The 21,727-nt window shown below is 44.9% G+C and overlaps 1 protein-coding gene across 1 annotated transcript in view; it reads left to right on the top strand.

Annotated features, from left to right (window-relative positions):
* LOC149308658 (glypican-4-like) overlaps positions 1-21,727 on the top strand; it is a 58,372-nt gene that overhangs the window by 18,187 nt on the left and 18,458 nt on the right. The window contains exon 2 of the mRNA XM_089536238.1: positions 15,846-16,004. Coding sequence (XP_089392364.1) covers positions 15,846-16,004 — 159 coding nt within the window. The remainder of the gene's footprint in view (positions 1-15,845; positions 16,005-21,727) is intronic.

Raw genomic sequence — 21,727 nt, 5'->3', positions numbered from 1 at the left:
CTATGTTCCAGAACACACATATATTATGCACACACACATATACTTTTGGGGTATCTGTACCTGTAGCTATATACTCTAGCCTGTTTTTAGCCTCCCTGTGTTGCAAAGACTGCTGAAGGCTTCAAGACCACATACTTTCTTTCCATTACTAAAAGCAAGAGCTGGGGCCTAGTGGATGCCAAAGACACTTCAGCAGCTTCAAGGATAATGAGTGAGCTGACAGACTGGAATGCGGTTCCGTCAGGGATAAAGCCTGGCAAAATTCCTCATTCTTCTGTTTCTTTTCTTTTTTCAAAAGAAATAGTCCCTCCACACTTTTACACCAACGTTTTTGGTCCTTCTTGTTTGTACCAAAACGTAGCCCTCGGTTGGAACTGGAAATGGCCATGCGTGCTAACAGAAACCGAGGACCCATTCACACTAAAGAATTATTGTGCCGTAAATCCACTTCTGATTGGCAATCCCACTGGCATTCTGGGACTAACATGCAATGGGTCCTTCGGGTTTGATTCCAGCCTCACCCCCCCCCCCCCCCATGGATACCAAAATCCATGGATGTTTAAGTCCTATTGTAGACAATAGTGGAATAAAAAATTGTCCCTTGTAAGGTTTGCTTTTTTGGAAAAAAAAAATTTGGGGGAAGCTTTGGATGATGGAATCTGTGGATGCAGAATCTGGATACGGAGGTCCTGGCTGTATTGGTGGCGCCAAACATAGATTGAAAGAAAACTGTGGCAGAAAGTAAAAATAAAAAGATGAATTATCCTATATTAAAATGAGCACCAACATGCAGCCATATTTGGCATGCCATGCTTCAGGGTTTTAGGTAGGATTCTCTTTTTTGCCTCTTAAACAAGAGGACCCAAATGAAGAACTTTGTTGGAATGCATCAGACTTAAAACATAACGTTACGGTGAACGTTTCTGGTGAACTTTCTGGCTTGGTGCCTTCGTGCCGTTCCTTCAAACTTTAGCAACTACTGCTGGGCTTAAAGTGGACCAAATATCTGATTTGGTATAAGACAGGTTCCTGTGTTCCTATGCAGAAGATCCTGGGCTCAGCTTCTAGCCTGGGCTTAGAAAGTCACAGCAGAAGCTGTTTCTGAGCCGGGGAGCCCCAGATCTTGTTCGTTCCAGAAAAGCGGGTAGGAGTTTCCATCAGCATTTCTTGCAAGATCATGGTAGCAGGGCCCAGGTGGCTTTCCACTTTGGCCGTAGCCGTTGGTCGGTGCCATTGGTGCCCTGACAAATATGCGTCTCTACTGCAGACGTCGGCTCTGTCCCGCTTGGGTGGTCCCTTGCTGCTTGTTTGGGTGGGAACCATTGGAGATAAACACAGCCGCTGCGAGTATTTCCAAGGTTTGACCTTCCAGACTACCTCAAGAAAATCAGATGTTCTGAAAGAGAAAGAGGGAAGACCCTGGCAAGGAACAGCTGGAAAAGTGATGTTTTATGGGACTACAGGGCCCAGAATCCCCTAGCCTCAGGGAATTCTGGGCCCTGTAGCCCCCAAGCATCACTAAATTGACTCACTCAAATGGGTGGCAGAAGGCCACCCTAGTGGGATGAAGCTGGCATCTGTTGTTGTTATTGTGTACATACCTTGAAGTTTTTGACTTAAGGCGACCCTATCCTGAGGTTTTCTTGGCAAGATTTATTCAGAGGTGGTTTGCCATTGCCTTCCTCTGAGGCTGAGAGTATGTGACTTGCCCAAGGGCACCTAGCGGGCTTCATGGTTTAGCTGAGGATTAAACCCTGGTCCCCAGAGTCACAATCCAACACTCAAACCACTATGCCATGCTGGGTCCCCAGCATCTTCAGTACAGAAGCATTTTTTGGGATTCAACTATGGCTGTCAGGCTTTTAATTTAAAGTCTTGTGTTTGCCTTGTTGTCTGACACTAAAGATATAAATAAGTTGATCCAGTGAATCTATTCTAGTTGGGGCTAGCTACCAGATTTAGGACTTGGGCCTCATCTGCACTACTGAAATAATGGCGTTTGACATCGCTTCAGCTGCCATGACTCAATGCTATGGGATTTGAGGATCTGTAGTTTTTTGAGTTCTCTAGCCTTCTCTGTCAGAGAGCTCTGATACCAAAACAAACTGCGAATCGCAGGATTCCATAGCATGGAGCCATGGTATTAAAGCGGTGTCAAACTGTGCTTTCTGCAGTGCGTATGAAGCCTTGGTCTACAACTTCCACTATCTTCAGGGATTCTGGGTGCTGTGGTCCAAACAAGTGGCATTGTCAGGCTCTGTTGATTCAGATCATGGGAAGAGCTGGGCCAACTCTGGCCCAAAAAGGTCTCTCCAGTTCCTGCAGTGTTTTTGGCAAAACAGTGGCACTTTGGACAAAGCTGGACCCTCTCTCTGCCCCCCAGAAGCAGCTGAGATGACAATGTGGGTTCAATCTGTCCCAAACCACCTTCGAGTTCCTCTCCGGTTTTTGGCGTGGACAGTCTTCGCCTGTTTTGGAGTAAGGATGCAAAGCATTCCAGGTGTGCAGCTCAGATGCACAAAATGTGCTGGAATGAAGGCATGTTGGGGCAAGTGTCTAGAATTCCCCCTTCCTCCCCACAGAAAACCAAAATATAATTTGTGCTCATTTCAGGGAGACTGACCTGGGGCCTTTTCACACTCCACAATTACGCAGCTATGATTTCACTGCTGTGGTTTCGTCCTATGAATTTTGCTGCTTAGGGAGGGGAGCTGGAACTTCTCAGCCAAAGAGATGCTCTAGGCCTGGGAGAGATTCCCAAACTCTGATCCTCCAGGTGTTTCGGACTTTGGCTTCCAGAAGCCTCAGCCCTCTTGTCCAATGGTCCAAAACACCTGGAAGGCCAGAGCTTGGGAAGCACCGAATGCCTCACTCATAAAACACACAAGCTAGCAGATACTGCAGCGGTTTGCTTTTGTCTGAGCTACCTGGGAAAGGCAAGATTCAGTCTCTTCTTGTCTTCTCCTTTCTTCCTTGCTGACTTAATTGATTGCAAACTACTTTTTATTGTGGCAACAGTTATGAATGGGGAAGGAAACACAAACTAGGAGAGGCTGCAGCTGTTTGCTTTTGCCTGAACTGACTGGGAAGGGGAAGACTCAATCCCTTCTTTTCCTCTCCTTTCCCCCTTGTTGTGTTAATCGAGTGCAAGCTACGTTCTCACTTTGGCAACAGTTATGAATGAGGAGGAAGACGCAAGCTAGGAGAAGCTGTGTGTGTGTTGTGTGACTTGAAGTCATTTCTGACTTATGGTGACCGTATCCTGGGATTTTTCTTGGCAAGATTTGTTTGGAGGAGGCTTACCATTGCCTTCATTGGGGAGGGCAGTGCTGTCATTCTGCCCCATTCCTGCAGCTGCGTCCCTGAGGATTGTAGACCATAGAACCATTGTGTTGGAAGGGACCCCAAAGGCTATCTACTCCAACCCTTTGCCATGCAGGAATATGCAACTAAAGTGCTCCCAAAAGTGCCATCCCCACACTTTCAAAGAAGGAGAGCCCACCATCCATGGAAGCAATCCGTTCCACTGTCAATCTCAGGAGGAATCAGTGCATAACTGGGAATAATGCTCTCCAGATCTCTCTTGACACACTACACAGTTGTTTGCCGTCTGCTTGGCTAGTTTGGGCCTGACAGGTTGGTCTCCTTCGAAGGGTCTCTTTCAGAGGCCTTGGCCATGTCTCTCCTCCTCTTACTTTTTCTGCCCAGTTGGAAAAAACTCGACCTCCCTTTTCAGCCAAAATGCATGAAGCTGAGGCCGGTGGGAATTGGCTGCTGTGGAACGATTAGTCTTTTCCCTACAGAGGTTATATTATGTGGTGGCTGGTCTGGTAACACTGAGCGATTTGTGTGCAAGAGTTGGACGGCTTGAGCAGCCCATGCGCGGAAACATCAGTCGGAGCAGCTGGCCGGCCAGCGAGTGACCGGCAGGAATTGAAACATAAATAGGCATCTCAGCCCAGGCTTTGCGAAGGATGATCTGGTTTCTGTCAATAGGAACTGGCAGATGAAACCAGAGTGCTAGGCCCTTTGGAGGAAAGAAACGGCAACAAAACATCCAGGGCTAGCCATGTTGGCCATATAGCAAATCCAATAACATCAACCCTCCACCAAACAGGGATACCTTTATTGGACCAACTGAAATGCACAATATACATGTTGCAAGCTTTTAAAGCTCTGCTGGCTGTTTCATCAAGCAAAGATGTTCTCCTGTTTGGTTTTTAACACCTTACCTGGTGAAGAAGCCAGTAGAGCTTTGGAAGCTTGCAACATGTATATTGTGCATTTTGGTTGGCCAATAAAGGTATCACTGTTTGGTGGATTGTTGATGTTATTTTTAAAAAAGCCCTACAGTTAGGGCAATATGTACAGCTTGGGAAAGTTACTTTTGAAAACACACGAGAGCTTCCTCTCTTCTCCACTGGACTTAGCCAAGCTGCCTTGTCAGAGGTCTGGCTCTGTGCATCGAAGCTGTGATTCTGTAAGATTGTAGACTAACCTTTCTAAAAATGCTGGCTTTGAGCTGGTATAGCTGTGACAATTCATCTTTTTCTTTTTGCCACCCACCACTTTTAGCAAAACCAGACACACGGCTTAGTTTATGACCAAGTCTCAGAAGGTCATGGGATTCCAGCTGGTTAATTCTTAGTCCTTTCTCTCCTCGCTCTTTCCCCTGCGCACTGTTTTAGTACAGTGTTTAGTTTGCCCCCCCCCCTTTTTTTTTGCTAAAGGAAATGAATGACCCAAATGTGCAAGGTCTCAAAAAAATACACATTTGTGTAGCCATTCCCATGGAATTTGTTTTAGAAGGGACCTGTTCACTTCCCCAGTTTGATGTATCAAGGTTGCTTTTGGATGTTTATCAATGGCTGTTTAGGAATGGCAGCTCTGAAATGTGTGTTTTCTCCCCAAGGTCTTGGAGAGGTCTCTTAAAGTTTGGACTGAAACCCATCATGGATTATCCACCCAACTTACTTGAAAGTTGCCACCCAGTCCTGGTTGTGATGGGTTTTCTTAACAGGATCCGTTATATTACTTTTTTTTTATCTTGAATCCTACTTTTGGGCAAAAGATGAGGAATAGAAATGAATAAGGTGAATCGCTAAACAATCCATTCAGTACTTATCAGTCCATATCCCGCCATGCAAGTGAATTATAAGATTTCCCATTCATCTGTAATGCAGTTCTTACATACCTATCAAGTTATTATTATTCTTAAAAATATATTATCCTGTCTATTCTAGTTCTTTTAGTTTCTTCTAAAAAAAATAGTGCTTATGAACTGAATCCTAATATTGTGATGCCACCTCTTAAGTCTTTAACATGTTCCGTAAAGGGTTTTCAAACTCTTAAAAGGTCATTTATACCATTGCTATTAACCAAGTTAGTCAGTTTTGCCAGTTCAGCAAAGTCCGTCATCTTTTCCAGCCATGCTGAGATATTCAAAGTCTCTTCTTTTTAAGACATGATCCCTTCCAAATGTCCCAGTTAGAATGGGCCAGTCCATTGTCCCACTTTTCAGCGGCTTTAAAAATTTTCCAGTTTCTCTCTCCTCTTCCCACTTTCCTTCCTTTGTCCGCAGCTTACTTCAGTTGCTGCAAACTGAGTTTGAAGTGCAAAAGTAGTTTGCGCTCCATTAACTTAACCGAAGGGAAAGGAGAAGAGGGTTTGGAATCTTCCTAGTTGGCTTAGGCAAAAGCAAACTGCTGCAGCATCTCCTTGCTTTCTTCTTCTTCTTCTTCTTCTTCTTCTTCTTCTTCTTCTTCTTCTTCTTCTTCATTAACACCTCTGGGCATATGGACTATGCTCTGATGTTGCTTGGCCACACATGTCCCAGTTTTCACCTGTGAAATGTTGCAGGGTATTAGATAGATAGATAGATAGATAGATAGATAGATAGATAGATATGGCTCCAGTCCTGTAAATATCATTCCTGCGTTGTGATAGCCTTGGCCTCTGCTCCCCACCAGTGCCAATGTTTTACAACCGATTAAGAACATCTCCTTCAGTCTTTGCCATGTAAGATGGTTCGTCCATCAAGTGTGTTGTTGTTGTTGTTGTGTGCCTTTGAGCCATTTCTGACTCACGGCGACCCTATCACGGGGTTTTCTTGGCAAGATTTGTTCAGAAAAGATTTGCCATTGCCCTTCCCTGAGGCTGAGAGAGTGTGACTTGCCCAAGATCACCCAGTGGGTTTCAAACTGAGCAATAATAATAATAATAATAGATTTTTTTTGGTATTCCACCTTTCCAAAAGGATCAAGAGTCTCCAGAGTCGTAGCCCAACACTCAAACCACTATACCATGCTATCTTTCCCAGCCAAATAACACAGCCAAATAACCACCACTGTCTCCATCTTTAGCCATATAAAATAGCTCGGAGGGTCTTAATTCCCATTTTCAGACCCCCCCTCCTGGTCAAATTTCTGCATTCTTTAAGGCACCTGGGCAGGAGGACTTAAGGAACTCAATTCCTCTTCCCCCGTGCTATAAACAGAGTGAGATTTTGGGACCTTTGCTCCAGGTGCACTTTTCTGTTCGGTGCTAATGGACCTAGTTTCCTTTCCTCCACTCTTTTAAGAAAAATGGGAAAATAATATATTTGCGAAAGCCTCCCCCCTGCCCCCCCATTTCCAATATATGGCTTGTTTTGCGCTATCAGAAGCAGAGAAGCATAAAGTTGCTCGTACAAAGGGAAACGCAAGCGTTGCCCTTTGGCTTGTCATACCTAATAAAGTTTGCTTAGATCTTGATTTTTCTACTTGGTTTCACAAAGTAATTGAAACTTCCTTTTTCGCTCGGAGCTTCCTTTCCCCAGCCACCCCCCCCCCCCCAACCCTCAATCCTGAAAAGTACATGTTTTGGTCAGTAAGTTTATGGAATGTCCCCAAGAAAGGTTGCGGGGCGGTTGATAGAAATCGGTTTTGCCAACCTGGTTTTCGGTTAGGGCTCTTTTTTATTTTATTCCCTCCCCGGAAAGGGATGCAAGTTGGGGAGACAGATTGGCTGGCCAGCGGTTCTTAAACTCAGAACGATACTAGTCTAAATAAAGCTGAAGGGGAAGGGGGACCTCTGAGCCAAATTTTGGGAAGCCACCATAGCACTTCCCTACCTGCAAATGTCCCAGAGTTCAAATGGAAGTGAACAAAACCACATCTGGCAGGCAGCCGGTGCGTTTTGTTCTGGCGACCTCTGAAATATATTGCTGTTTTTGGGTACCTTCAATTCATTTCCGACTTGTGGCAACCCTATTATTATTATTATTATTATTATTATTATTATTATTATTAATGTTTGGTTATATGGTGCCATAAGTTTGCATGGCACTTTACAGGCATCATCAAAACAGTGTATAGCCTGCCAATGGCATACTATCTAAAAGTAATAAAATATAAACTATAGAAACGTAAGCAAGTTATGCAGTTAAAATACAACACATACATATAACCAAATAAAGTGAGCCTGTGCCATACGCGGGCTTCACTTCCATGGCTTTCAGCATACACTGAAGTCACAGTACAATTTAATGAATGGCGCACACGCCCATGGCGCCACGTGCATGCACCCCATTATTTTCAATGGTGCACGAGCGTATGCGATTTTCCTCTTTCATTCTGGAACGAATCCCCTGCGTAAGAGAAGGAAGAACTGTATAATATTATAAAACAATACAGGTTCCCCTTCAAGTTCACAGACTTGAAATCCATGGACTTGAAAATCTGCAGAGGGGTGACCGCCATTAATCCCAATGGGGCGAGTGCCCATGGTGCACCCCATTCAAGCCTATAGGGCTTGAATATGTGCAGTTTTGGAATTTGCGGGGGGGGGATCCAAACAGGATCCCCCACGAGTTCCAAGGGGCAACTGCACTAAAATACAGTTCCAAATGCTTTAGAGAACAAGAAGGTCTTTAATTCAGATTTAAAGATAGCAAGTGAAGAGATAGTCTGTAGATGCCCAGGGAGGCAGTTCCAGGAGCATGGTGCAGCATGGGGTTTTTCTAGCAAGATTTACTCAGAGGAGGTTTGCCATTGCCTTCGCCAGAGGCTGAGAGAGTGTGACTTGCCAAAATTCACCCAGTGGGTTTCATGACCAAGTGAGGAATCGAACTCTGGTCTTTAGAGTTGTAGCCCAATGCTCAAACCATTACTACATGCTTGCTCTCTGTGAAATAAGTATGGATTCCCATATTTTAAGAGCTCTAAATCTTCGGTGGATCTGGAGACCAGTTTTTGTTGTTGTAGGAGTCATGCAGATCCCCAGAAGCCTAGTCCACTTCTTGTTTCAAAACACTGATATTTTTACTGGTCCAAAACACACTGCAGAAATAATCCATTTTGGGACCACTTTAACAGCACTGGCTCAATGCTAGCGAATTCTGAGAAATGTAGTTTTAGTAGCACTGGGCCCAAGCAATTAAATAGTCTCAAACTGGATTAGTTCTGCAGTGTGTTTTGGACCAATGTTAAGCAGTAGAGGCACATTGCAAAGGGATCTTGTTGTAGCGCCTTTGAAACTATCTGTGTTGAAGCAGTTGTAGCATAAACCTTTGTACAGGTGTATTGTTGCTCCTAGAAATGGCCAGGATAGGGAAACCAACCTCTTGTTTCTTCGGCTACTTAAAAAAATGTGGTCTTTTGGGATTGAGGATCACAAAAACAGCCTCAGATGAGGCTCAGTTTGCCCACCTCTGTTTTTTGCAAAACAGCAAAATCTCTCTTGACCCGAGAGTTATGCAGGAATCAAAAAGTCGGCCCAAAATTAGCATCTAGCATTTTGAAACGGAAATGAGTATTTTTTTTCTCCCCATGAGTGAACAAAACCAGCCATTATGTCCTGCAAAGCCTGAATGTGGCCTGTTCTCCAGCAGTATGTAAGTCAGACCACTGCTTAGGGTTGTTTGCATTTGCAACAAGCTTTTAATCTCCTTTATCAAAGTCAGCTAACCTTCGACCAAGAACTACAGTTGGCCCTCTGTATCCACAGAGTTTTAATCCATGGATTCAATCATCCGCAGCTTGACAATATTCCAAAAAATAATGTATACATTCCAAAAAAGCAAACTTTGATATTGCCATTTTATATAAGGTACACCATTGTACATAATAAAGCATCCACAGATTTTTGGTATCCATAGGGGTCCTGGAACAAAACTCCGGCGGATACCGAGAGCCCACTCTATAAAGGGGTCGTCAAAGGACAGACAGGGCTTAGAAAATGTAAAACAAAAGGGCCCCACAACAAACTCCAACTCCCAGAATTCCATAGCCTTGAGCCAGGGCAGTTAAAGCGGTGCCAAACTGGGCTATTTCTCCAGTGTGGATGCCACCAGAGAGTTCCTTTGTGTAGGAACTGATCACAAACATGGGTTAAGAAATAATAATAAAAAAATAAAATAGGATGTTCCACTGTTTTCCCCTCTCCGGCTCTGCTTTAAGCCTTTTGGCTTGCTTTTCCTCCTGATTTTAAGGAAGAATGTGCAAATGCAGCCTGGTTTTATATTTTTGGGGGCAGGGAAGGAGAGACGAGGATTATGCTCTTTTTCCAAACTTGGGGATGCAGAGGTCACGAAGCTTGCAGGCAAAGGGAGGTCATAACCTTGTTTTTTGCGAAAGGGACCAGCGAAAGGAGACGGTGGGATTTTTCTCCCCCTTTTAAAAAGGCCAGTTGATTGCATGAAGGAATGCGGTAACAAGATTCAAAGGAGGCGCACTAAGCGAACAAGGATTAAGCCTAATTATTTGCCCGGGTTTTTGGGGAAGGGGCAGGATGTGGGTTTATGTCGGAAATGGCGAGGAGGGGGAGGCGAAGGGCTGGGGGACACATCCAAAACGAAACCACCCCACCGACCCCCATTTGAGCTATGTGCGGAATGTGGCATTTCGGAATTGACTATATTAAAACCAAAAATGCCAGCCATTTCGAACCTTATTTTTTTTAAAGGTCAGGGGAAAGGTTCAGGGGTCTTCAAAGGGAGATTTCAGCTCCTGAGATTTGATTATATACTGGTTTTGCTTCAGTGAATGAAATTGATCTGTTCCTGTGAACCTGGGCATGACAGTTTTAAACCAAAGGTTTGGTACCAGGGGAAAAAATTGGGATGAGTTCCTTGCTGTTGTTGTTTGGTGCCTTCAAGTCATTTCCAACTTGCGGTGACCGTAAGACGACGTTTTCTGGGCACGTTTCGTAGAGATGCTTTGCCATTGCCATCTTCTTTCTATAAGGGACACCTTTTTACTAGGCCATTGTATTTAATGGGATTTGAGCATCCACAGATTTTGGTGCCCAGCAAAGGATGCCAAGGGTCCGCTGTATATTCCAAATGAAAGAAAGGCAACATTTGAGACAAGCAGGTCAGGGAATAATTAAACAGAAACATTTTGCAAGTTCAAGAGTTGCAACTTTGGAGCTTGAAAGCTTTTTGCAAGTTCAAGAGTTGCAACTTTGCAACTTAAAAAAGCTTCTTTCAAAATGTATCCGGGCATGTTTTGTCCTTTCACCAGGGTTTCCATTTTGATGGCTAGACTTATAGGCCTGTTACAGACTGCCAAAATAAAGCTGCTTCGGGTCTCTTTGGAGGTATACTATTTAAATGATGCATGCATCCTAAGAATCTGGAAGCTGCAGCAAAAACTGCACTCCACTGCTTAGAAATGACGTGTGGCTTTGGCGCGACCTCCGGACTCTTAGGACCCATGCATCATTTAAATAGCATACCTCCAAAGAGACCCGAAGCAGCTTTATTTTGGCAGTCTGTAACAGGCCATAGATTTGTGCTTTTTGGACACTCTTGGGGGTAGCTGGTAAGTCTGGCATATCCACGGTCTCCCCTTTTTCTTTGTTTTTGATATTCTCACTCACCAAGGGATTCTGGAGGCAGTTGCTGTTTACCTTGCCTTTTGTAGACATGCACACAAAGTTATAGAAACATTGGCTAGAATACAGGTATTTCCCAGGCCAAGCTATATTGTCTTGCTTACTGCAGGCAGACACTAAAAACCGATGTTTCTCCAGCCCAATGCTGATGCTGCTAAGAACCTTCCAGCTAGACAGAAGATGAGAAAAAAAAGCCTGGGTATGCATTTAAAGACTTTGTAAAAAGTAGCTACTTTTTCAGAGACCTTGTTAAGCAAGGCATGCCTATACTTAATATCTGATGTGGTTTTAGGAAAGAGGGTTTTCTTCCTGAGAAAAATGAGTCGCTGCAAAGGTTGACTTCATTTCAGTCATTCATGCAAGGGCTGCATTTGCAGGATTGAGGCTTGGGGTTGTAAAACAAGTATTTGCAAAGGGGAACTTGGGCTGGAATGAATGGAGAAGCAAAGTCTCTCTCTCTCTCTCTCTCTCTCTCTCTCTCTGTCCTCTCCATATTTCCAGAACAGAATTAAATTTCCTAACTTGCTTTTGGCTCCCCTGTTTGCAAAGGAGGCATAAATCTCTCTCCGTTCTCCCCCCCCCCCCTCCAAGAGTCTGGCGTTTGCTTGGTAGTAAATCCATAGGCCCAAAGCTGTCAGCAAGCAAAATGAAAAAGAAAGGGGAGGAGAGGGTGAAATTAAAATCCAGACAGCCTTGGGTTGCGTTGGGGTATTTTTAAGTACATGCCCCAGAAATAATTAGAATTTTTTGCTTTGTGGCAGGCCAGCTCTGTCATAGAAGGGGGGCTGTGTATTCTTTAGGCTGAGACGGCCCACCGGCAGCTGAGTGAATGCACAAACACACATGCACACAGAGCAAAAGCGGTTGCCGAAAATAGGTTGCGAGGCCTGGGTGGAACTCATCCAGAGATCTGGTTTGTCAGACGCTTGGCTCTTTTGCAAGAATCCGGTTCCCCGTTATGGATCTTTGCAGCATCTCGGGTGGAATTTCTATTGCAATACTGGACCAGTTTTCTCCACTATAATTGAACATGTGTGTGTTGCGCGCACACCTCCATGACCACACCGCAAGCAAAGGGGGGGGGGCTGGGAATAGCTACTCCTTGTTTTGTTTAAATATCTGTATTTTCTGCAGGTGTCCCAAAAGTAGGTTTTTATTGGTCATCGCCTAGTAAACTGGTCCTTGGCTAGTCGCCTGTGATGAATTAAGAATTCGCTCCAGGCGACAAGAGAGAGAGATGGAGAAGCTTTTTTGTGAATGGAAAAGAGGATTTGTTTTTGGTTTCAGGCCCAACCATGGACAATAAATGACTAAACATAGGTTTATATTTGTGGTTTGGGAATGGGAACCTGCTGGAGTAGTAGAGTATGAACCAAGAATCCCAGATGGTACTTTGGCAGAGAAGGCTAAATATCTCACAAAACTATAAATCCCAGCATTCCACCGCATTGAGCCATGGTAGATAAAGCGATGTCAAACTGCATTAATTTTCAATGTAGATGCAGCCTTAGTCCTGTACTGCTTGGACCCTAAAGTTAGGGGAAACGTTTATGGATTGGTAACCTATTTGCAAGACTGTTGTTTGATGCTATAACTTTCTTTCTGTTACAGTGGGCCCTTGCTATCCGCTGGGGTTTGGTTCCAGGGCCCTCTATGCGTACCAAAATCTGTGAATGCTCAAATCCCATTATATACATTGGCATGGTAAATATATATATATAAAGCAGCAAAATCAAGGTTTTGCTTTTTGGAATTTTTTGGGCACGTTTTGAAGCTGTGGATGGTTGAGTGCATGGATGCAAAATCAGTGGATACGGAGGGTCAACCATACTTAGTCAAGGCCTTGTTTTTATTTATGCACACTTTCCTCAGAGGATGGTTTACATGTGCAAAATGTCAGAGTCATGTCCCAAGGAATCAACAGTCTTAAAAAATCAATTCTTGGAGAGAAGATGAAGTAGAGAGGAGGGGCAGATGTAACAATAGAGGAATCTCAATAATCGCACAGATGTGTCATTTCAGTTTTACATCAGCTGCGTAAGAATGCACACCTTTGTAACTGGGTCTGATGATAGTGTTTGGTCTCTCCAGAAAGAAACCCTATGTTCTTACAAGAATTTGGATTCCTCTTTGGATGTGGTTTTCTGATTTGGCCTTACTATATTCACTGATTTTTTTTGGTCCACTTTTATATTTCTGTGCACCCAAGTACACCTTTGTTTCTCCTTTAGTTCACGCATGCAAGTCATTTGCAACTCTGCCGTCCCTCATTCATAAAGTTGTAGAGCGCACTGGGAAGCCTTGTTCTCACTGGCTGCCATCCTGTTATTGGCGTTGTTGCTGTTGTTCAGTGCCTTGGAGTCATTTCTGATTTATCGTGACCCTAAGGCAATCTTATAACAGGGTTTTCTTGGCAAGATTTATTCAGAGAGCTTTACCTTTGCCTCCCTCTGAGGCTGCAGGAGCGTGCCTTGCCCAAAGGCACTCAGTGGGTTTTCATGGCCAAGCTGGTGTTCGAACCTTTGTCTCCAGAGTCGTAGTCAAACCATTGCACCATGTTATTGCTCTCACATTATTGGCATATACAGGCACAAATCCACCTTACATCTCATATATAGTCGGTCCGGCATATCCACGGATTCTTTATTCATGAATTCAAGCATCCATGCTTGGATATATATGTATGTATATAGGAAACAAAGGCAGTAGCTTTATTTGGGGGTGGGTGTGGGGGTGTGGACCGCACTAGGTGACACCCTAAACCAGCGGTTCTCAACCTGTGGGTTGCGACTCCTTTGGGGGGGTCAAAGGACCCTTTCACAAGGGTCGCCTAAGACCATTGGAAAATACATGTTTCAGATGGTCTTAGGAACCGAGACACTTCATTTATTGCCAGTGGAGGCTTTCCAGAGAAGAGCCTAGCTATGTTCCTTTAGTCACACAACACAAAATGGTTGCATGATCTGCTGAGACCTCTATAGAGTACAGTGGTACCCCGGGATACGAATGCGCCGCCTTACGAAATTTCCGGGTTACGAAAAAAATCTACTTAAAAAAACTGTTCCGCGTTACGAAAGTTTTTTCGGGTTACGAAAAAACTTTTGGTGCTTTTCGGCGCTATTTCGCACCAAATCGCGGCTTTTCCCCATTAGCGCCTATGGCTTTTCGGCTTGCGAAAGCCTTTCGGGTTACGAAAGCGGCGGCGGAACGAATTATTTTCGTAACCCGGGGTACCACTGTACCTCCATGGATCTCAGTAGGAGATGTCCTCAGTCTGCATCTGGCTATCAGGGCATAGCAAGATGCTTCTCCATACCCTCCATCAGGAATGGGATGGCCTTGTGGTGGAGGTGGAGATGAAAAGGCCGTCACAGTGCAATGACTAGTCCCGGGTATGATGACACAATCATTGCCAAGTTACCAAAATAGCAGTAAAGGACAGCCGAAATATATGACACACCAGACTGACAATCAGGAAGTAGCTATTAACAAGTTTGCATTCTAACTAGATATCAGATGAAAGGATTGGTTTCAGTTGTTGTCGCTGCTGCTTGCCTTCAAGTCATTTCTAAATTATGGCGACTCATGGGGGCGAGTTGTGGGTTCTTTTTTTGAGGGGGGCAAGATATCTTCAGAGGTTGTTGACCATTGCCTTCTTCTGAGGCTGAGACAGTGTGACATGCCCACCTAGTGGCTGAGCAGGGCTTTGAACCCTGGTCTCCTGAGGCCCTAATCCAATACACTATGCATACTGATTGTAAAAAACAGAGTTTTCTTGTTCAGATTTCTTCTAAGTTGCCAGTGCCTTTGTTGAGGCTGAGAGGATGTGACCTGCCTCCAAGGCCAATCCTGGGATTTGTAGTTTGGCGAGGTATTCAGCCTGATCTGTCAGAGAGGTCTGGTGCCTCAGCAAACTACAACCCCCCAGACCCTGTAGGCTAGAGTCATGGCTGTTAAAGCATTGTCCAACTGCTGTGCGGATGCACCCTAAGAAGATAGGAGTATGATAAACAGGCTCGCTAACAAGGGGAACATGTGGGAGTGGATCACCAACCGTGTCGGCACCAGGTCTTCTCCGTTTTGTGAATCTGGCCAGAGGCCTCTCCAGCCAGAATAAAAAATGTTAAATGAAATTACCTCCTTTCCCCCCTCCCTTCCATCCAGGGCCAACCAACGGGGATCTGGCACAACACATTAATTAGCAATAATAAGGCCAGCCCTAATATCTCGATAAGGAGACCTCAAGTCTAGTGTGAAATTGGATGAGCTGGGGAGTCCTTTTCTATCCAACTGGAGAGGAAGTTGTAAACCATGGAAGGGGAAGATCCAACAAGCTGATGTGCTGAGAGAAGAGAGTAATCTTTTAGGGCCAGGATTCCCAGCAAGGGCTTCCTGAAAGGAAAGAAGGCAGGCAGGCAGGCAGGCTGGCTGGCTGGCTGGCTGGCTGGCTGGCTGGCTGGATGGATGGATGGATGGATGGATGGATGGAGGCAGACTCTTGCCCTTCCCAGAAGGCTCAGGCAAAAGCAAACTGCTGCAACCTTTCCAAGCTGATGTTTTCTTTCTCATTCTTGGCTTTCGCCATCTTGTGCATACTCTGTTGTTGCTTGGCCACGCGCGTCCCACGTTTCATTTGTGAAACATTGGTGGATACGACATGCCAGCCTCTTGGATTGCGGGATCTGTTTTGTTCCTTTGTTTGTTGATTGTCTTGACTTGTTTTGGCTTGTTTAAAACATTTTTAAAATCAGCCCGAAGTGGTTTCTATTGACTGCACCTTGCCTAGAGATTGGCTGATATGGATTGGGGGGACGGGTTAGGAAAATGATAATAAATCAGGACTCTTTGAGTAGTAAATTCCAGCTTTCCATCTGTGGCACATGCTGTCCTGGGGATTTCGTTTTTTTTTTAAGCAGCGGCTGTCACCGATGTGCCGGTGCATAAATTTCTCACCTTTGATGTGTTTTCAGGTGATCACTTGAAAGTGTGCCCGCAAGGCTATACATGCTGCTCTGAAGAAATGGAAGAGAAATACGGCCAGCAGAGTAAACACGACTTCCGAAACGCCGTTGTCGAACTCAGCAACAGCTTGCAAGCCACCTTCAGCTCCCGGTACAAAAAGTTTGATGGTGAGTCCTTGATCCTTGTTAAAGTCTAGTTGGAGTACTCTAAAATTCCTTTGCAGACTCCCTTTGTTTGTTGTTGTTGTTGTGTGCCTACAAGTCGTTTACAACTGACACAACTCTAGAGCGACCCTATCGTTGGGTTCTCTTGCAAGAAGAGGTTTGCCATTGCCTTCCTCTGAGGCTGAGAGTGTGTGATTTGCCCAAAGTCACCCAAAGGGTTTCATGTCCAAGTGGGGAATCGAACCCTGGCCTCCAGAGTTGTAGTTCAACACTCAAATCACTACGCTACACTGTCCCTACCCCTTTGTAGAGAGGAGGTTTTATCGTAGCGGGATTTGGTGTTTTATTTTGTTCTCCCTGGGAGTCTATCCTTTTGCCGTGGCTTGCTTAACTTTCAAAAGGTGAATGACTCACAGGTTGTGGCTGAACAAGGTTAGAGAACGCTGCTTATTTTGCAAACTGGGTTGGCTCAGAATCATTTGCTGATTAAGTCCCTTTCCATTCCTGCAAAAGGCAATGCGGTTGGCGTTCCTGTCTGATTCCCAAACTCTGCGCTCTGAAGTACAAAGCAGAGATGGAGTTTGGCTTTGCCGTTCCTGTAAAGCAGATGGATGTGACTCACTTTTGTCTGTCCTTGCTTTTTTTTTTTTCAGGAGTCCCGCCTAATTTTGCAACTCTGAAAGTATACCTTTGGTACACATTTAACTATTGTGGTGCCAATCTTAGAGATTCCTGGGGTTTGTAGTTTGGAGAGATACGTAGACCTTTCTCCCTGTCTGCATTGGCCAGAATATTCTGGAACCAACCCAGAGTATTCTGGCTAGTGGGCACCAGATCTGGCAGGAAGATCTGGAGCAAAAAGTGAATTATTTTAATTTGTTATAAGGTTGCTATGCCCTGGGTTTGGTGCTGAACCACTAGGAGTATGATTTGGGTGATGCGTTCAGACTCCCTGCCAAGAAGATGGGAATAAGATGTTTTATTTGGCCCATAGAGACAGGGCCCTAAAGAGTTTGTGCTACAGTTCAAACAAAACATCCTAAATCCTTCACTAAACTACAAGTCCCAGGTTCTCATGGGATGGTGCTCGCTGCTTGGGATAGAGTTTGATGAGATAGCCTAGGCTGCATCTGCAAAAATAATTCAGTTTGGTACCTCCTTAGTTATCGTGGCTCAGTGCTGTGGAATCCTGGGATTTGTAGTTGGTGCATCAGAATTCTGTGACAGAGAAGACCAAACATCTCACAGAACTTCAAATCCCAGAATTCCACAGCACTGAGCCATGGCCGTTAGAGCAGTGTCAAACTGCATTATTTCTGCAAGTGCAGATGCAATATGACTAGGGGAATTCAGGAAGTATATCCCAAAAATAAGTACAGTGGGCCCTTGGTATCTGCTGAGATTTGGTTCCAGGACTGTCCGTGGATACCAAAATCCATGGATGCTCAAGTCCCATTAAATACAATAGCATAGTACAATGCTGCCTCTAATATAAAATGGCAAAATGCAAGTTTGCTTTTTGGAATTTGTATATTTTTTAAACATGTTCAAATCGTGGATGCTTGAATCTGTGGATACGGAAGGCTGACCGTAACATTCCCAGACTCTGGTTTCCAGTTGTAAGGGAGGCAGCACAGAGGAAAGGTCAGAGGGATTTGTAAAAGCTGAAAGTGTCGGCATCCGGGTCCTCCGGGGAATTGCCCTGGTCTTGCAGCCAGAGGCAGGATTATGCCCTTTTCCCACTCCCTGGATTCCAGGGACCAAAGAGGACATTTTTTTCGGACTGCTAGGCGAGACGGACAGGCCTCTTGGAGACCCACCAGCGACAGGAATGTATCCCAAGAGTGGTTTTGCACACAAAGCCTTTAACCCTGTTGTGGTTGTGCCAAGACATTTTCAATCATGGTGCACTGGGAATTGCTCTCTCTCTCTCTCTCTCTCTCTCTCTTTCTCTTTTTAGAACTCTGCTTCTCAGCTCTTTAAAAAGTATCCCCTCCATCCCTCCCTCTTTCTCCCAAGCTCTGTTGTCCCAGTACAGGGTGTAACATCTTAGGGTTAAGTTTCTTCAAGCTGCGTGAGCGAGATCTTTCGCTTCCTGTACCGATAAGTGCTAACACATGTTTTGCGCGTGCACGCGCACACACACAGCATGCCCCAGCCCCAAATGACGCAGGAAACTTTTGAACTTCTTTCGTTCCTGAAGTGCGCAAATGCACTATGTGGATCCCAGGTGTATGCGGAACGTGGAAGAGTTCCCTTTTTAGACTCCTTCTCCCAGCAAGCCCTTCTGGCAAAGCTGGCTAGGAGATGCTGGGCAGTGTGGTCCACAAAATACGGTCTGCCCTCCACATTTGCAGCTGTGACTTTTGTGGATTTGATTTAATATGTTTTCCCTAAGAATCTCTAGGTCTTCTGGTGCAACTCTGCTGGAAATTGACCATAGAGTTGGGTTGGAGGACTTAGATTATGAGAGAAACCACTCCTCTAGGCATTTGTAGGTCAGACAAGGCTCAGCCTGTAATATAGAAGTTAAAAAAATAATGATTAAACAAACAGTTATATTAAAAACATGCATTTGTTGCTGTTGTGTGCCTTCAAGGCATTCCCGACTTATGGTGATCTTATGGCAACCCTGTCATGGGTTTTTCTTGCCAAGATTTGTTCAGAGGAGTTTTGCCATTGCCTTCCCCCAGACTCACCCAAGGTCATCCAGTGGGTTTCATGGCTGAGCTGGGATTCGAACCCTGGTCTCCAGGGCTGTAGTCCAACATCCAAACCACTACACCAAAATTATGCATCCATCCAGATATCTTTTGCACGGTCTCATCTCAGTGCTAGAAATGTCAGCGTGACTTCGTTCTAAACCCAACAGAGGCACCTCACCTGAGCTATAAAATGGGTTGGTTTTCTTTTAATAAAATGTGGGTGTCTGTCAATGGAGGTCCACCTTCAGGCTGTATCAAAGGTTGGGCGGCATCCTCCATCCCTCTGCAGGGAAGCCACAGCCTCGATAATTTAATGACCGCTTTCCTGATTTGTTTGCCTTGCAGTTGTAGAAGCTGCGCCTTTACAATGTTGTAAAACAAGGGCATAATCTTGGAAAAACACAAAGGCTTCTGTTCGAGGACCAGCCCTGTTTGCAAGGCAAATGAAAGGTGCAAATTCCTTCTGCCCTTCAAAATGTCAAGATAGCAGGCCAGCCAACCTCCGTTGCTTTTACCTCCCACCCTCAAGGTCAGAGGGGTTATTTCGGGGACAAGCAAGGGACTCAGGAATGCGTACTCTCCCACATTTCATGGATGAAAACCAGGAGGCTTGCAAACCAGTAACATCATAGTGAGGTCAAGATGACAAAATTTATTAAGGAAGGAGAACACACAAGTTTGGAGAGGCTGCAGCAGTTTGCTTTTGCTGGAGCCTCCTGGGAAGGGCAAGATTCTGCCCCACTCTCCTCTCCTTGCTGCTGAATTGATTGAAATCTGACTAATTACTTGTAATTGGTAATTACAAATTCCTTGGTGTAATTTGACCTTGGCTTGCAGCAACTGAAGCAAGCCAGGTCAAAGGTGGAAAGTGGGAAGAGTGGCGAGGAACGGCAACATTGGAGAAGTAGTCGAAAAAGTGGGACGACGGAGGATGAACTGGGAATGCCCAAGTTTGGACAGTTGTAGGATATGTGAATAGGTTTGCAAATAAAGAACAGTCAAAATTCATGATATGTGGGACTGATAGATTTCTGTCTTTGTGAGAATCTATGCTGTGGGCTACTATGTCTACAGTGTCAGGAAAATTTGGTATGCCAAGGGATCTTGTAGCACCTTGGAGGCCAAAGGAAAGAAAGAAAATTAGGGGCTATACAGATTGCATGCAGCCAACCCTTTCCTGGCTGGATTGGGGCTGTGGCAACCGCATGCCGCAGCTCCTTTTTGCACCCTCCAAGGGGCGCCATAGCTGTGGCTGCATGGCTTTATGACACCTTTTGGCACTGATTTATGTGGATGCAGCGTTGGAGGTGTGTCATGGTGGTGTGCACCGTGTGGACCGGTGCACGCCAAAATGGCACCATGGGGATGGAGTTGGGGTGTCCAGCATCAGGACGCTGCACCCTGACTCCGCCCAAAGGCCCGCGCTTTCTGCCAGTCTGTAGAGCCTTAGTCGCATCAGCTTTCCTAGACCTGAGCCAACTTCCTTAGATGCATGTTAGCTGCCTTGAGTCCCTGTACAGGGAGGAAGGCAGGATCTAAATAAATAACATAATTTTTTTTTAAAATGTTAAAAATTAAAGTTACTTTCTGTCGCTCGAGCAGCAATGTCTACGGTCTTGTCTACACACTCCGAGGCAAGTTTGGGAGAGCGTCCTCACAGTTCCCTTCCAGATATTACTACAACTGCAATAATTCAACATAGGATTCCTTGTACATCTCGATGGGGCCCAAGGTCCCAGAGCAAAGCTGGACCTTTGCTGTTTGGACATGCACATGGAAGCATTTGGGGGGCATTGTTTGCAAACCTGGTTGGGCCCTAATGTTTTTTTCAGGTGAGCTTCCAATGGTGGTCCAACCTATTTGGGCTTCCTTTCGGGAGGCAGCCGGGAGGAAGAAGGGGACCGTTCAGAAAGGAAGCGAGCTTTCAGGATGATTAAGTGAATTAGAAATTAATACATACTCCCCTGCTAACCTCTTTGGTAAAGGCTAAACCCAAGGGCAGGGGAGAGGGATGGATTTCGGGCGAGAGATTGAACCAGAGAGAAGGAGCAAAAATTGGAGGCAGGAAATGCCAGCAATGGGAACGGATACGTTCATGCTGAAATTGAGACAAGAGAAAGTGTTATGTGGGGTTGGAAGGACTTGAAATCCAAGATCTTTTCTAAGCTTCTTTCCCAGAAAAGTTACTTATTAGAATTCCCAGAATCCCCCAGTCATAATACAGTTGGTCTTCCACATCCATGGATTTTTTATCCACGGATGCAAACATCCGCGGGTTGATAATATTCCGAAAAATATAAATTTCAAAAAGCAAACCTTGATTTTATATAAAGGGCACCATTTTACTAGGCCATTCATTGTATTAAATGGGACTTGAGCATCCATGGATTTTGGTATCTATCTTGGGGTCCTGGAAGCAAATCCTAGTGGATACTAAGGGCACACTGTACTTCCCAGAATCCATCCATCAGCATGGCCAGACTTTTAGGGATGGTATTTCCCAGAATTCCCCAGCTGCAAGAACACCCAGGCTGGCTAGGGGATTCTGGGATATATAATTCTCCAAGTTTCCAAGCTCCGCTGTTTTCTCCTCTGCTCCCGAGTAGAGCTGTGTTTTCTGCTGTGGCAACAGCTAACCCAGGGATTATTTGAACAACAAACCCTCTAAAAATGTGTTTTTAAGGATTGATCCTCCCCTACTTTCTCGCCCGCTTTCCCCCCCAAAATGTTCCGAGTTAGATTTTGTTTGTACTGCAGCACTTTGAAGACTTTCAAAATCTGAACTCCGGCATACTTCATACATTTTAACAAGGTTTAAATTCAAACTGGGCCAAGAACATTTCTTTTCACACACTCCCCCTCCACTTTCTTTTTCTTTTTCTTTTTGCTCCGGCTTCTAACAACTTCTGAGTCTAAACACTGCCTCCTTTGAGGATTTCAGCACACAGAGGCGTGTGTTATTAAAAATGTATTTATTGGAAATGAGTCACAAGAAAGCGCGGGACAAAATCCCAAAGATCC

Source organism: Sceloporus occidentalis, unplaced genomic scaffold, assembly GCF_023333645.1.
Source record: "Sceloporus occidentalis isolate IW3139 unplaced genomic scaffold, rSceOcc1.0.p SCAF_8, whole genome shotgun sequence".
In the NCBI taxonomy this organism is placed as follows: domain Eukaryota; kingdom Metazoa; phylum Chordata; class Lepidosauria; order Squamata; family Phrynosomatidae; genus Sceloporus; species Sceloporus occidentalis.
This window is presented reverse-complemented; position numbering and strand designations above follow the sequence as displayed.